Consider the following 16795-nt stretch of genomic DNA (forward strand, 5'->3'; position numbering starts at 1 on the left):
AAACCCCTACGTAAAGAGTGGGAATTACATTTCTCAGCAGGTACTTTTGTTTGTTGAGTCTGCTGTTGTTACTGCCATCACACAATTTACACCCTCTCAAGCTGCTCTCAAGGAGCTACAGTCCATTTTGTTTTGGCATTTCAAACATTTTGTACATCAATCGAGAAAGGCTCCGTGTTCTGAGAAAGTTCTTGTGATCTCTCAAATAAAGAGACAGTAAAACTGACAGGTAAAAGTTAAAAGAGCATCACAAATAGTTTAGTCGTCTAATCCAGACAAGCACCGGGACGGTACGTCTGAGTTACAACCACAGAATGAAAGAATCGAGAACTATCACGTTCAGGGTTTAAAAAATACTTGTAAAATTCCAAGTATGTCAGTGTGGGCAAAGTTAATTTAAGAATTTAATTATGCACCGCATGAAGGACATTTCAACCTTTTTTTTGTTCAGCCTTCTCTGATTCTTCCTTCAGAATCAATTATTAGTCACTTCAATCCCCTGAATCCTAATAACCCACTTCTGCCTCGTGCTTCCTCCTCCTCTCTTGCATCCCAGCTCTGTCTTCTATTTAAAATGGCAGCAACAGTGCAGGGAGCATTCATGAACTGAAAATGGGATTTGAATCTTTTTCCATTAGCATCTCAGGAAGTTCCCTCCATTTCTCCTCCAATGAATCACTAGATCCTTAATGCTCTAAATATATTCACCCTCTGTTGTTAAGTTATATCTCATTTTTAAGCTTTCTACAGAGCTAGTTCATATTTTGCCTGCATTTTTCCTCTTAAATGATATATAAGCAGCTACCCCACCAATGCAATACAACATTATTCTCTTATACATCCACTTAAAATTCATTGTTGCCTTTCTATTTGCATTATCTGTTGCTCGCAACAATGGCATTTTGGATTTCAGGATCTGGCACAGAAACATGTCTCTTCCCCCCCCCCCCCTTTTGAAGGACCAAGATCAACAATTTTATATCAACCATTGCATTTAGCATCCTACAGAGTGTTAATCAGTGAAAGCTGCTTTAATGAGGTAAGAGAAAAAGCAGTATTTTCTAGAGGGTTACTGCTATACAGCTGACATAAAAGAACAAAGTCCTTATCCATGAGAAGGACACAGAAGACAGACAGAGGAGCTAGCAGAGCTGGAAATCTAACAGCTACAGCGCTTCTGGATTTATCTATTAGTACTAAGTACTACTGGAGTTAGTGGAAAGAGAGGGTTTGACTTGGGTTAGGAGAGGGGCTAAGATACACAGGGCAGGACATACCAACCTTTTCCAAGTGTGGAAACACGACCTATATTCCCAATTAAATCTAGGGAGAGAATTGTGAACATAACTTCCCCAATTTTGGCCCCTCTTACAGGGGTAATCCACCTTCTTAATGGGCAAGGGTGTCAAATGATATTTTAGATGAACCAACAAGAAAAAAATTTTAAAAAATCTTAGTGACAAGACAAAAAAAAGAAAAAAAAAAGAAAAAAAAAGGAAAATTCCACTGGAAGGAAGCAGTCCCAGACTGAAACCGTAACTCTGAAACCCCCAGACTTCTTTCTTGAGACAGTAGGCACTTAAATAGATCCATTACTTTAATTTCCAGCCCTACGTCTGAATCAAGCAGCTGGTAGAAGATCACCCAATGCTGCAGGGCTCTCATCGCTGCTGGCCAGCAGGCATCCTCTGTAACCTTTGTAACCATCCAGCCCAGTCATTTTGCACTGGTGTATCCACAAACTGGTATTAGGACCACGTCCTTAAAACTAAAGTATGTTTAATATGGAGCAGCAAAGAGCTTTTTAAGAGACTAGATAGTAATCCACTCCCCATGGCTACTGGCGTCTTGACTGTATACCATCCAATAAATTCAAGGCAGTAGTTCTTATCCCAACATTTAAAAAAAAGGCTATAATTTCCAAAATTTAGTAATGTCCATGATCTCTTTTTGCCAATACCATCAGAAAGAATAATCCCAATAACTTGGAAATGATGTAGATCCAAAATGGAACCATCACAAGCTGCCTTCGGTCTTCTCCATCCAAGCGTTATCTCCATGGCTAAGTGTTGTCTGTAGAATCCAAGGGGCTGTATCATTAGAGTCTACTAGGAATTTTGTGGTGACAATCCAATTAACATACCCACTGCGTATAGTGAGAGCTGAGAACTAGGCATCGAGCTTTCACAGAATTTTGGGTTCTAGTATTCCGAAGATACTCCACAGAGAACTTCACCACATGTTGTAGAGTAAGATAGCTCCATCTGGCAGCAGGGATACATCCGAGCAAGGCCTTAATATTATCCAAGAAATGGAATCATTACTTCTAGAAAAGAGTAACTCCAATATCGATGCTGGCCAAAGGAAATCTTCCATCTTAAAACCACCTTATTTCAAGTGTAGATATCCAACCAGCTGCGGAAAACATCCTCTATGGATCCACAAGGTACCAGCCACTGGGATAGAAATCACTTCCGTTTCCAACCCAAAATAGGAAACATAGATAATTCCCAAAATTTTAAATCCATCTGGGGGCCCTAGATACGAGTTTGTGTTTCTCACCATATCAAATACAAAATACCTGCCTAGAGAAACCTTGGAACTTACCCATCAAGTCTCCGCTCATAACGTCCTTCCCGTGCATGAAGTGATGGGGGGGGGCCGTAAGTGGGCCCCCCACCACCTCCTCTGAACCCAGAAACCTCTCTACTACGAGATGCTATGGAAACTGTATCATCCAATCCCCGAGCAGCACTGGGAATGGTTCCTGGTTCATTATAATCCGTCCGGAGGTCTCTATCTCCCATTTTGTTGACAGAGTTGTGTGCCTTCTGCGCACTTTTGATGTCCACAAAATCCACAAACGCTGCCACTCCGCCTTCCGACCCCCTCTTAGGGAGGATTTTGACACTTTCGACACGTCCATATCTGGAAGAAAAGCAAAGCAGAGCAGGAATATTAGTGCTGGTGGAAACAGCCCGTGATTAATAACACTGCCTCCTGCTAAATCTACATCCATTTCCAACCGTTTGCCCTTCCCACGCGGCAGGAAAATCAATCGCGAAGCGCAGCGGAGATTGGCAGAGGTGTTTTCAGAAAGGGAAAAAGCCATTTTAACTTTCCATTACTGCATTTCAACCTCCTCCCTTTCGGTTGCTTACCGCAAGATCACCCTTTTTATAACAGAGCTGCAGGAACAGAAAGTGTCTGCAATTAGAGCAGCCCTTCTCGCTTCTGATCTGACGAGCAAGACACAATTAAAACAAAACTGTGTCACCATCAGTTACAAATATAACGACATCCTGATGATTTTCTTCAGAAAAACGACCTTGACACAGCAATTCCACTACTCCCATCTATATTTAATCCATTCAGCACTGAAGCAAGAGTCTTCATTCTACTCCTTGTTTCTGATCTCAACCCCATTTAGCTACAAGGCACCCCTGGGCCAGGCTGCACTTGGGGTTGAAGCTTAGACCCCCCCCCCCACCACGGACCAGGAAGCGCAACAGAGAGACTGAGGAACACTGATGGGAATGTGACACCACCCTGTTGAATGTATGTCAAGTTACTGCAACTCAGGCGCAAACAGATGAGTAAATGTCTATGTAAAACAAACAATAAACCCAAATTCGCCTGTGCACACAGGAAAACCTGACGTAAGGATGTTGTTACACAACTCATGTCAACTCACAACACAAAGGATAGAACTGGAAGTATGAACACAGCCACAGACAAGAGCTGCAGGTCACGTTTTGGTTGCTCATTTCACCTAGATTTTGAGCAAAGCAGGTTAAATGCCTTTAATTAATAAATCTGTGAGAAAAAGAGGCCAAAAGCATGTTCTTGAGAGAACTGACAAACTGACACACAAATATAGAACTGATCAAGGAACACTTGTGAACGCTACGAAGCATTCCTAATACGTTCCTGTTCGCAGAGGCAGCACGATGCTGAACAGCCGTAAGCAGATCTTAGACAAGAAAAGGTGATTTGAGCTGTACATGGAGGGAGAAGCTCCTTCAGCTGCCTGTCCGTGGAGCACAAATGGCTTTCCACACACCTTCCCATCTCCCCATTGTTGTGGGATGACTAATCCTTGAATAGGATTTGAGAGCCTGCCTGCCTGACTGCTGCCTTCCCCTTCCAACCTGACCTACTAGACTCTGTATCTAATCTGCTTTGGATTTACACCTCATCTTTCTCCAGGCTGTACTCCACCAAACACAGTGCACACTATCTGTTAAGGAATATGCGCACAAACAAGAGCATCTTTCACCTCTAAAGTGCCACATTAGGCACAAAAGGTAAGGCTGCCCCGAAGCTGTCCAGAGCAGAGCTTGCTGCCTTTGTCCTCATGGGTAGAACACAGTGATAGTAACTCTCAGGAGTCTCCTAACCTGTGATACCAAACCGATGCACTGGTTAGTTTTCACTCTCATTAAAAGCTGCAATGAGCAAGCAATAGCAAATGGGACTACAAGGAAGATACTTCTCAGTCTACACTCTTCTGAAGCTGGATATGGTTGTATCTTGCCTTGAAGGCAAGATAAGAAAGATCAGGAAAGTAGAGGATATGGTCATTAAAATCTGTGTGAGGGAAAAAGGGACATGGCAAGTGTAAAGAGAGAAGGAACAGGAAAAGAAGGGGGAAGGAAAACAGAAAAGTGCCTATTTGAAAATAATCACTTATAAATGACAAGAATTATGAAAATAATCAAGTATCTTCGTTAGCATCACCCTCTAACGCGTGTTTCAGCACTAATTCTCCACACACAGCAAAGGGAAGATGTCAGAGCACAGACTGCTCCAACTCTTGACGTCCACTGACTTTTCTCCGAAGCAGTGCAGGTACAGAGCGACTGGTTACAACACGTACCTTCCTCCTGCTCCTTGTTTACATGTTCTGTTTCTGGCAACACCAGCCCATACTTGGTGTATGGGAGGGGAGGAATCAGCATTTTCGCATCACTCCAAAAACCCAAAATCCCAAATGACCTTCCTCCTGTTGACTTCCAATGTATTGCTGCCTGCCAGCTCCATCAGACGTGGGCTCAGAACGCGTTCCCTTCCCGCTCGCTGTCCCAGCAGTGCTTTCACTTCCCTCTTCTGAAACCCTATCACGTACGTGTTGTTGTAACACCTACACAGACAGACCTCAATTATCTTTCCTTTTGCTGCACAAGATCCAGAATGCGCTCAAATGTTCAAATAGTTGAGCTAATGCTGCTAAGAGAGCACAGAAGATGCAGAACATCCATGTAATGTGCTCCCCATGGACCAACAAATTCACCCAACACACACCCAGTTCTTTTGGATGCGGCTTAATTTTTATATTGGGAAAAGCACATTTTGGTTGCCGTTAATGCACAAATTTGTTTTAATAAAGTATTATTTTATTGCTTTTTCCCTAAATAAGGAATGGGTTAGGGAGGCTCCTCCTGTATCCCACTGCCGTCCTAAGTCCCCCCACTCATTTTAACCCACCCGTTACCCATCCACGCAGACACTGCCGTGTCTGGTGTCCTGCGCCGCACCCTTGATGAGCTCCAAGGCTAATCTGTGACAATCGTCTTTGCTGAAAGCGAGGGAGCAGCCGGGGGGAGGAGAAAGGGAGCAGGAGAAGGGGGAGATGAAAGAAACCCTGGGCAGCAGCAGCTCGCCCTGCGCGCTCAAGGACAGCCGCTGCAGAGGAAGGGTTGCATCCTCCTTGCCCCAGCGTGGTCCTGTGATTACACACATCCGCGGTCCCCCACCGCGAGCATTAATCCGTCTGGTGATCCGGCCCGTCCCCACCCATTGGCGTCTCTCCGAGCTGCTCCCGTCTTGGCAGATGCTGCCGGGAGGAGGACTGACTGCATCGAGGGGAGAGGAGGGGGGATCTGCAGTGCTGCATCACCACACGGGTTTACTGCAGCAGAATAATACATTACAAGAGGTAAAAAACCACAACCCATCATTCTGTCTGGAATCCGTTCCGTGGATCCAAGTTAAGATGGAGGCGAATGAGCTCCGAGGAGCAACCTTTGTCCAGATGCCGAGGGCTGGGAAGAGGGGACAAAAGACCAGGGCAGGCATCGCTGCGACCTTTGGTAACGCTCACAGGGCAGCTCCTCTGCCCCTCACCTCCTATCTCTATACCTGTGCGTCAGCCCTTTCCAAGAAGGCTGCGTTTTGCAATCGCTGGCAGACAACAAAGAGGCGCCTTCGCTCGGCTCCAAACCTGCAGCCCTAAGGAAAAACAAGGCTTTCAGTGCCTCTTCCCTCACGCTGGTTAATCATTTGCTCCATTCCGTAAGGATTTCAGTGGGGTTCTACAGTCCAGCCGAAGCAGAGGAGACGAGGATGTGTGGGAGCCATTGGTGTCACCGAGCCCCTCCGCCAGCACCCAGCTGTAAACACAGAGCCAGCAGCCCTTTCAGAGCAGGAAAGTTGCTGGATAATCACTGCTCCGACAAAGCCACGCTAATCCCGCTTTCAGACAAAGGGAAGGAATTCAGAACTTGAGCATTATCGGTTTATTCACCGCAGATCAAAGCACCTCTGTATTCAAGCAGCTGAAACGTCTCTGCGCTCTTGGCATGGCTTCTTGGCACCCTTCTCTCACTCTCCAGCCCTTCCTCCTCCTCCCCAGCTCTTCTTCCCATTGGGAAGCACAACCTCTGTCAACGCCAGACCAGGCTGGTTCCTCCTCCCCAGGGGCAATGTGTGGCCCAGCCACAGCCACAGACCCCTCACCCTACACCCTGAACCCTCAGCACCCGCCTGGCCTTTCCATTTCTAACCAATAATTTCATCCCAGGTCCCTGCTCCAAACACCGACTCTTCTACACAGTCTCTGCAATTCCCAAGGGAAAGCATTTTCTACACAAAGGATGGACTGCGAGAAAGCTGACAGCTTTCAAACAAAATTCAACCGCAGTGTAAGGATGAGGATCTTTATGAGTTGGTATCTGTATGACAGGAAAAGGCAGGCTGAAATCGGGGGAGATTTTGGTTTTTAACTCAAACCAAATCCCAGTCTAACTCATGTTACCTCCCTGTTTCTCACAATGAGCTCCTCTCAGCACCTCTGATGACCTTTTTACCCAACCATTTTCACCCCACAGAATTCTGCAGGTCAGTTACAGCCCACTGCAAAAGACTTCGCTGTATTTCCATTGAGAAGCCAGCACAACACTGCTTCACAGACACTGCAGGATCAAAAACAACACAAGAGGGGTTCGTGCTTCTTCCTGCACCACTCATTAAGAGCATGATCAGACAAGATGTCCTCATACAGCCCGACATCGGAATACACAGGGTTCAGCTGGACACCTTTAGCCATGCGAGCAGCGGGATGGCTTCTCCGTGCCACGCTCCAGCTCCTTCCTCCTGCGGCGTGATACGAGCCAGGCAAGCCCTGGCCTGCGCTACTCAGTGCAGTGCTCGCACAGCTTGAAGCTGCTCTGGGCCAATCCCATTCCTCTCCCTTTGTTGTGATTTCGTAACTACATAATGTGACCTGAAATAATACTTCTCCAGATGTCTGCGCCTCGCTCCTCCTTCCTAACCCTGATTCAGTCCAAACGCCCCATGCTCGGGGCTCCTCTAGTCCTGCGTTTCTTCGTGTGGTTCTGCTCCAGACACAGGGAAGCACAAAATGGGCAAACACGGAAGCTGCCACAAAGCAGCTGCCATCACCAGCACCACTGGGGTTTGCCACCGGGCTGAAGTCTGTTCAACTCCATGGCCATCAGCTCGAAGGTCTTCTGCTACCACAGACATTCACATCACCAGGGTTTAATAGTCACTGGGTTTAATATTAAAAGCCTGAGCCAGCAACACCAAGGAACTTGTGTCTTTACACTGGCATGCTGAAAGAAGGAGGCTCTGTGATCACAATGAGGGCATTGATAAATAAAATATAGCCCCATAATTTACTTGCCATAAAAAATGCTTACATACTTCTAAATTCCTTTTAGAAAGGGAATTTCACATCAACAGTGATACCAGACAGTATTTTACCACCTGAGCAGCCCAGGGAATTACAGTCTGCTTCAAGCAATGCAGAGCATTCAGCTCCAACTCTGACTGTACCGTCACGTGCCCAGCATGGAAGGACGACTTAAGAGCTCATAGATACAGAAGAACAAAGGAATTTAAGCAAAAAAACACCCAAAAAATGCACAGATCACATTACTGGCCTTGGGTCCTGCCATAAACAAAGCAGCTGGTCTGTAGCAAACACCAAAATCAAACGCAGAGCATCACCAGCACGGGGCTGGGATGGAAACAATGCCAGCTAACTGCAATGTATCTGGACAGAAGCAACAAGCAGCATTCCAGCACCCTGGAAAACTACACCTGAAGTCACCTTTAGCAAAGGTAGGGACCTGGGAGGCGATGAGGCACAACACTCGTCTCTGTAGGACAACCCCAGGGAATTTGTCGAAGGGTATCTCCAATGAGCCAGGACAAATACATCAACACACACATGGACACTGGTGCGGGGAGACCAAGAGCAGCGTGATCCATGAACAACTCAACAAGGCTCGTAACCAAGGGCCTGATCCAGAGTCGGCTGCAGGCTGGAGCCTTCATTCCTAAGGGCATCAGAGCACATGGAACCAGCACACTCAGGACAGCAGAAATCAATGCAGACACATCACTTATATATGCTGAGATTTGGAAACTGCCTACTCAGGATTGTGGTGGAGATCCTGTGGGTATTTACCCAACACACACAGACAGACCTGTCCTGCTCAAGAGCCTGACAGCACCATTTTGTAACCCTCCTCCAAACAGGTTTTAGTGACCAAACCCATGAGGACAGGGGTACTAGCACAAAAGCTGCAGCAATGGATGGACCACTTCCAGCAGCCTCCAGAGGACAATCAATGTATGGTATTGGCTTTCCTTATCTCCCTTCCTCCAAAGGTCGTCAACTCTCCTATTTTTCCCTGAGTCCCAAAGCTCTCTGCTCAGCCAGGCTGGTTGTCATCACTGCCAGCACATGGGGACAGGCTGCTCCTGTGCCTTGAGGAGCTCCTCCTTGAGGGATGCCCAGCCTTCCTGAACTGCTTTGTCCTTCAGGACTGCCTCCCAAGGGATGCTGTCAACCAAGATCCTAAAGAGGCCAACGTCTGCCCTCAGGCAGCCCAAGGCAAAGCTTTGGTTCTGCTGACCCTGCTTTTGGCTTCTCCAAGAATTGAAAACTTCATCATTTCGTGACCACTGTGCCCAAGTCAGCCTCCAGCCACCGCATCACCCCGCAGTCCTCTGTTCGCAAACTGGTCCAGCAGGCACCATCCCTGCTGGCTCCCTCACCAGCTGGGTCAGGAAGCTCTCTTTCACAAGAACCTCCATGGCCATTTCCTTCCCAGCAGATACACGGTAAGTTGATGTCTCCCTCCCATGAGAAGAAGGGCCAGCGATTGTGAGACTTATGCTCTTACAGGGTATTTTGCCTGCTTCTTCCTCCTGGTTGGGTGGTCTAGAACAGATTCCCACCATGATCTCTGCCTTGTTATACCATTACAATCAGGTACCCCAACTGTACCCATAAACACTCAACCCTGTCATCACCATCACCAAGCCCTAGGCCATCAAAACACTACTGAACTCACAGGGCTACCCCACTACCTCTGCCCCCTTGCTTATCCCTTCCAACCAATTTCTAGCCATGCGCTGCAGCACTCCAGCTGTGCAAGTCATCCCATCGCGCTTCCATGATGGCAACTATGTCATCCTGCTGCACAACAGCTTCCAGCTCCTCCTGGTTTCTGCCAGTGCTGCAGGCATTGGTGTAGATAAATTGCTGCTTCTGTAACAAGAAGCCATCATGAGCAGCCAGGATGGAGCTCTGGATGACCACAGGCAGAACTCCTCAGTAAATGATAAATCCCCACAATGCAAGGCTTTGAAAATCTTCACCTTCCCAAAAGCAGGCAGAATGAGAGCTCCTTGTATCACAAGGAACACTGGTTTCCAGCCATACCAAGAGCAGCCCTTGTGACAGCAGTGATTCAGAAACATGCCCTAATTACCCAGCTCCCATAATTTTCTAGATTGCAATCTGAGATGCTTTAAAACCTGTTTAGAGTGATCTTTATTGGCTCCGCGACCTCTGGGGGGAGAAAACCAGCCTTCTTCAGGGCATTCTTCACAGCCCTCCTCCTAGCAATAGGACACCTTCAGGGAAACCTCAACATCCAGGGGTAGGAACGATGAACCGGGTTACAGAGCACAGCCAGAGCGAGTCCTCAGTGTGATGCTCACAGCTCTCCCCAGATGACTCCACTGTCAGGCGGGTCCCTTTAGCCCCCAGCAGCACACAGGACCCCTCCATCGCCAGCTACAGCCAGGGGTTTTGTTAACAGCCCCAGCACATGTTTCTGCCACGCACCGCAAACAGCTGGGGCTTTGTCTGCGCCTGTAATCCCTCCCAGAGAGATGACAAAGTAGGAAATCAAAAAGCGAGCACAGGCACATTCGCTGCTGCTGCTCCCCCTGGTATTTAAGCACAACACGCTCGGCAGATCAGATAGTCCTGGAGATAACTCCGGGCTGAAATAAGCGCCCGCTTCTTGCTTTACAGCTCAGCTGAACGCTCCATTTTAAGACACAAAGTAAGAGCGATTCCTAATGAAGATGTTTTATTTTTGCCTTTATTGCAAAGTCACCCTTTGGGTACTGCTGAGGGATTAATGCACAAATGAAATGATTATATCCCAGCAGAGAGGGAACAGACAGCGTATTCAAAGCAGTTTATCCACGGCTGCTGCTGCGGGCAGCAACCTCCCCATAGCCAACACATGAGGTAATGCTTCTGCAATCCCCATGACAGAAGTTTTGCCACAGATAAGCTGCTCTGGTGTGTACACATCAGGTGTAACCTGACTATTGGTACACCCCCTCCTCGAGGTACACACCGACACCCTCGCAACACCCAAAGGGAGCCCTAACAACATTTCAGGGTGAAGATGACAGAGGGGAGACAAATCCACACTTGGGATACTGGGATTACATCAGGCTGTATGAATACACCTGACTATTGGTACACCCCCTCCTCGAGGTACACACCAACACCCTTGCAACACCCAAAGGGAGCCCTAACAACATTTCAGGGTGAAGACGACAGAGGGGAGACAAACCCACGCTTGGGATACTGGGATTACATCAGGCTGCATGAATAATGGAAGAGCCTCAGCTTGACCTCAGCACTCCACACAGCACCTCGCTGGGCCGCATTGCACATCCGCGCCCAAGCCAGCAGCTCCCTGCAACGTCAGGCAAGCCCAGCATTGCATCAGACCAGCCACGGGCCTCAAGGCTTCTTTGTCAGGAGGCAGATCCTGACCAAGCTGTAATGAAGGGCTGAACCCGAAATTCCCAAGGTGAAGCTGCCCGAGTGCAGCTGAGCCATACGAGCTGCTTGTTCCCAATGCCAGGAAAGAGGCAGACCCTGTGGTATTAAGTCACTTTTCCCAGCTGTCACTTCTGTACAATGAAGGCTACTCACGGAGCACCCGCAGCAGGGCCCATTGCTATACGTGTTATTAAAAACATAGAAATCAAAGTGGCTTTGGGAGCAGAAATAATGAAGACTCATTTCTTATGGATGCATGTCTTGAGGTCGAATTCTCCGGCATCCAATAACTGCCAGTTCCCACTGCAGCTTTTCCCACGGTCAGGAACACCTCTCTCCCATGTGGATTCTTTAATGTCTAATAAGGGCTGCAGTCTCGCTGCAGCTTCTCTCTCCATGGGGCCACTAATCAAGTCTCCCTCCTCTATTAAAACCTCCTGTTTTCGCACAACTCAAAGGAACGTCTCATCTCCGAGACCATGAGCATCCCCTGCACCCTCAAGTTGAGCTGAAACTCGCTCACGGGTTCAAAACTGATGAGGGAAGATGCATAGGCATGGCAGGATCACACTGATTTTGCCCTCCCAAGCAGATCAGAATAAATACGACTACGTCTGAAGCCCAAAAAAGGTTGGAAATCTGTAGAAACTCTGCGTGTTGGGCTGCGTTGTATCAAGTACAATGTGCTGCGATGCTTTATCCACCAACCTACGCAGATGCACACTACCAGGTTGCTACATGCTACACACAGAGCCCTTGAATTCCATCTCCGGGGCGGGTTTTTCTTCCAGCTCAAAGCATAATCCACAGATTTGCTTCAAGAATACCGGTGGCAATAGGCTCCATTGAGCGCTTTCTGCAGAGGAATCGCTCCAGCCTTTTCTTTTGCGTGCCTGATTTTAGGATTTGTTTGGATTCGGTTTAAGAACGTGCAGCATCGCAACTGCAGGGGAATCTCTCAATTAATCACGTTTTTCATTCTTACATAAAAGGGTAATTCCCCATCTCAGCTTTGCTGCTCCAAGCCCTGCTTTGCATGTATTCGGCAGCAGATGGAAGAAAATGCAGAGTCAGAACATTATGGTCTCCCTGCCATGCTGCAGAGTGCTCTCAATACGTTACCATCTCCAGGCTTTGTGAGTCTTGGTGCTCCCTGGTTCCACAGAAACACACATTTTACAACCTCCTCTCCAAGGTTTTGCACATTCTCCAGAAAACAGCATCCCAGTGGACATCAAGAGACTGCCTGAGGTCTTAGATCATCCCAAGTGGTGGGACTGCTCTTTCTTCCCTGAACCACAACTCCGTTTGCACAAGCAACCGGCTTCAATTCAGGCTGGACAGCTTGAAATTCGTTTCTAACAGAAAGTAGCCACGCATTCAAGGACTTGCGGTCAAGTCACCAACCCCAAAAGCTCACCTGCTCCTGAAAGGTTACAATCCTGAAACCAGGGAGGACAAAAAAACGTCCCATACCGTAGAATGGTTTGGGTTGGAAGGGACCTTAAAGCTCATCCGGTTCCAATCCCTGCCACGGGCAGGGACCCCTGCCACGGGCAGGGACCCCTTCCACTGCAGCAGCTTGCTCCAAGCCCCTGTGTCCAACCTGGCCTTGAGCACTGCCAGGGATGGGGCAGCCACAGCTTCTCTGGGCACCCTGTGCCAGTGCCTCAGCACCCTCACAGGGAAGAGCTTCTGCCTAAGAGCTCAGCTCAGTCTCCCCTCGGGCAGGTTCAAGCCGTTCCCCTTGGCCTGTCCCTGCAGCCCCTGATGAAGACTCCTGCAAACAAAGCCAGTTCCCATCCAGTCCAGCCCCCTCCATGGCTTCATCCCTGTGCTCCCGCTGGCAGCTGCTCCTGCCCTGCCACAGGCTCCCAGCTCCAGATGTGCAAATGTTATTCTGCTGGTCTGTGACTCACCGCTCCCATCGCCCTGGAGAAAGTGCTTGTTCCTGTGACTAACCCAGCTGGCAGCGCGAGGCCCGGCGCAAGCCGTGTGTCAGCCCAGGGAAGCCACTGTTCCTGCTGACGGGCACGACGCGGGTGCTGTCTGCAGGGACTACCTGTGCTCTGGGCACTTTCTCCACAGGCAAGAGCATGAAATCTTCCACAGCTGAGCTCCTTACAGCCGGACTTTAATGGCTTTCCTTGTGATGCAACTCAAGGTATGGCAAAGCTGAGCTGAAAACAGGCTCCTTGAATGTCACTGCGGTGATGGGTGAGGTTCCTCACTTCGTTTTTAGGAACTGACCTAAAGGAGGCCTCCCAACAGTGAAGAATTCAGCAGCCCCTTCTCTTGAGGTACTACCAGACCAATGGGGCTCCTTGCAGGACACAGCCACATACACTGCGCCATCCACAGCACAACCGGGAACGCCACCATAACCTCCAGGAAAGCTGCTCCCTCATTAAGGATAATCAGCTTCACCTTTAAATGCTTGGTTTCAAACATCACTCTGGCCTGAGCTAGGCAAGAGCATGAACTGCCAGCACAACCACGGGACTGTAATCCCTGAATGGAGCTAGAGGAAGAGCTGCTTCCTGAGCTCATCTACTGCCAAAGCCCAGCAGGTCTCGCCATACTCACAACCAGTGCAGCATCTGCTCTATGCTCCTACGGTCTACAGCACCAATGCTGAAGCTGGGCTTATTTTTTAAGCATGGTAAAACTCCTCTGCTACCAACACTTCCAACGAGTTGCTTCAGAGTTAGAGAAAGACCAAAGGGTTATTTAGATGTTGATTACAACGTGGTTCCTGTGCGGAGCAGTGGTTCCTGTGCGGAGCAGTGGTTCCTGTGTGGAGCAGTGGCTCCTGCGTGGAGCATTCGCTGCCTTGATGCACACTGAGCTGCCTTTCCAAGAGCATCATCTCACACACAGACACAGCCCCTGAAGTTAATTCAGATGTTGAGTACATAGACAAGGGAGATACTTGTCCATCCTGAGCATTCAGGATGCTAATGAGGCCGGAAGACGGTTTTCCTCCATAAACTACTCCTTTAACCAAACAACGTGGCAATTTATTTTTCTTACTTTGCCCTATTAACTATTACAGGTCACCCACAGCTGCCACAGGGAGCCTGAAGAGGGAACGTTTCAATAAGCCTCTGTGCGCTTCCTGGCAGGCGTTGCTGGTAATGGAGATGGAGGCAGAGGGACCACAGCTCAGGGCTTTGTGCTGCACGGAAGCAGCAAGCATCTCACCACAGACACGTACACCACAGTTGGGGAGCTCTGTGACAAGGACACCAAGTTATCCTCAATGAATCCTACGGACAGAAAACACAGCCAGCTCAGTCTGTGCCTGCGGAGAAGCTGAAGGTGATTCACCACTTGCTAAGAGACAAAACTACTGATTTACCAGCCTGCAGCAGTCTTTTTACTGAGCTAAAAGATCATTTCAGACGCAGCTTTGGTAGGGCACCTGACCACCTCCGTGACAAGAACTTGGTTGGAAGCCAGCTCCCATTTCCATCAGGGGATAACCAAAGACAGACAAGCTCTTCCATTTGGACAGAGCGATATCCAGGAGGAACACACACCCAAGGCTATGGAGAGAGCTGTTGGTGTCTAACAGACAGCAGCGCACACTATCTATTCCAGCTCCTTCTAGAGATGTTTGGACCGAGCTGGCTTTTCAGTGTTGAGATGAGAGCACATTCAGGACATTCTGAATCAGATTTGGAAGCTCCCACTTCAGATATAAGTGTGCTTAAAAAAAACAACGTAAGTGCTTTCAGGCTTAAGCTGCTAAAGCTTCATTAAAAAGGGGAAGAGAAAGGAAGCAAAAAAGGTCCCTTTTGTTCTTAAAAGGCACCTGAGTCTATGCAGAAGGAGGTCATTAAGACAGACTGCTGCTCTTCTCCCATGATGAGTGTGTCTGAGTGGAAAATTGATGTTCCTTCCACATCCGATTCTGCTGCATTTTCACCCAGATCATCACAAAACGTTTGGACCTGGCACAAGGTGTGAATATACAAACGGCAGCCCGGAGCCAGCCCCACGCAGCGCTGCAGGACACGCTTCCGAAGACTCCAGCCTGAGAAGGACCTTTGCAGATGCTCTGTTGTTGTTTCAACCCAATGCAGAGACGCTGCCTCCGTACCCACTCCATCCTGCACCGGATCGGCTTGCAGCAGGCCCTGGAACACATCCTGGTGTATTTATGACAGCCTGTGACAGTGTTTATTCTTTTACCAAAGGACGTTATCTTCACAGGGCAGATTTTACAGATCACATGGGACCATTACGGGGTGTTCACAGGTTAAACAGTAACTATGGAAATGCAGAAGGCAGCGGCTGTGCTGTAGCCATCGTGCAGAAGCCGTCAGCATGTCTTCATATATTACTGCAGAGCAGCCTTGGAGATGGCTTTTCAGGCTCAAGGAGACCAGAGATGCCATCGCTCACCAGGCAGACAGCAAGGAAAACCTCCAGCTGAGGCTGCTACCCCAGTGTGTACCATCACGAGGTGGGAAAACACCGATTTATCAGCTCGGGCAAGAAAAAAAAGCAGCTTTTGCGTGATTTTCATTAACTGTTTGAGTAGTCTTCAGAACACGACAGACTGATGCAAGGGCAAGCAGCAAGGCTGGCTGTGCACTGTGAATTTCCATCTTCAGGCTCATATTCCTCCCACGAGACTGCTAAATTGGCATGTCGAAGATGCAGCTCAGCTCCGAATCTTATTATGGAGAGTAATCATATTTTCTAGTTTATTCCCCAGTTCATTGTTTAGGAATGTTTGCCCTGGCAGCCTTTGGTTCCAGGGCGTTCTCAGACCTCAGCAAGTTCACTGAACTTCATCAAGAACACACGCAAAATATCTCACAAGTGCTTATTTTTGGGAGCTACCCAACCCAGAACGCACCCACCCCAGCCCCAGCTCAACAGCTCGCACCTCAGCTGCCAGCACCAATCCGGAGGCCTTCAGCACTCCAGAACCAGCCAAGAGGGGGGATCCTCAGCCCCATCCCTTCCCAAACACCTCCCGGAGCCTGTTTTGATGCTTGCTGTTTCTCAGGTGCACATTCATGCACACAGGCGGCTCTTCCTCTTCTTCACAAGCTGACAACAGTGTGAAACCACCCAACAGCAGGACAGCCTGTGGTTGTGACACATCGGCTCATGAAAACAGAACTGCTGAGGAGCGCCGGGCTCCTCCTGACTCACCGACACATCCAAAACCTGCAGCCTGCCCTCTCCCCATCTGGATATTTACTTCCTTTTCTATGGAAAGCCGCCGAGCGCCTCTTTGCCCTCAGTGAAGACGAGGACCTAATTTTGGACATACCTCAGACGGCAATAAGGTCATGTGCTGGAGAACTTGGCATCATTTGCTGTCCTCTGAGGAGCAAGGAGGGGGGAAAGCAGCCAACAAGGCTACCACAAAGCAAATTCAAGCCTTTTCTCACTCCCTGTCCCAACTTGCTGAACGGATTTAGC

The 16795-nt window shown here is 48.6% G+C and overlaps 1 protein-coding gene across 4 annotated transcripts in view; it reads right to left on the reverse strand.

Annotated features, from left to right (window-relative positions):
* Positions 1-16795, reverse strand: part of SPEN (spen family transcriptional repressor) — a 67333-nt gene that overhangs the window by 45152 nt on the left and 5386 nt on the right. For all 4 annotated transcript variants that reach the window (XM_065696498.1, XM_065696499.1, XM_065696497.1 and 1 more), the window contains exon 2: positions 2608-2928. In XM_065696498.1, the coding sequence (XP_065552570.1) occupies positions 2608-2928 (321 nt within the window). The remainder of the gene's footprint in view (positions 1-2607; positions 2929-16795) is intronic.

This window comes from Lathamus discolor, chromosome 16, assembly GCF_037157495.1.
Source record: "Lathamus discolor isolate bLatDis1 chromosome 16, bLatDis1.hap1, whole genome shotgun sequence".
Taxonomy (NCBI): domain Eukaryota; kingdom Metazoa; phylum Chordata; class Aves; order Psittaciformes; family Psittacidae; genus Lathamus; species Lathamus discolor.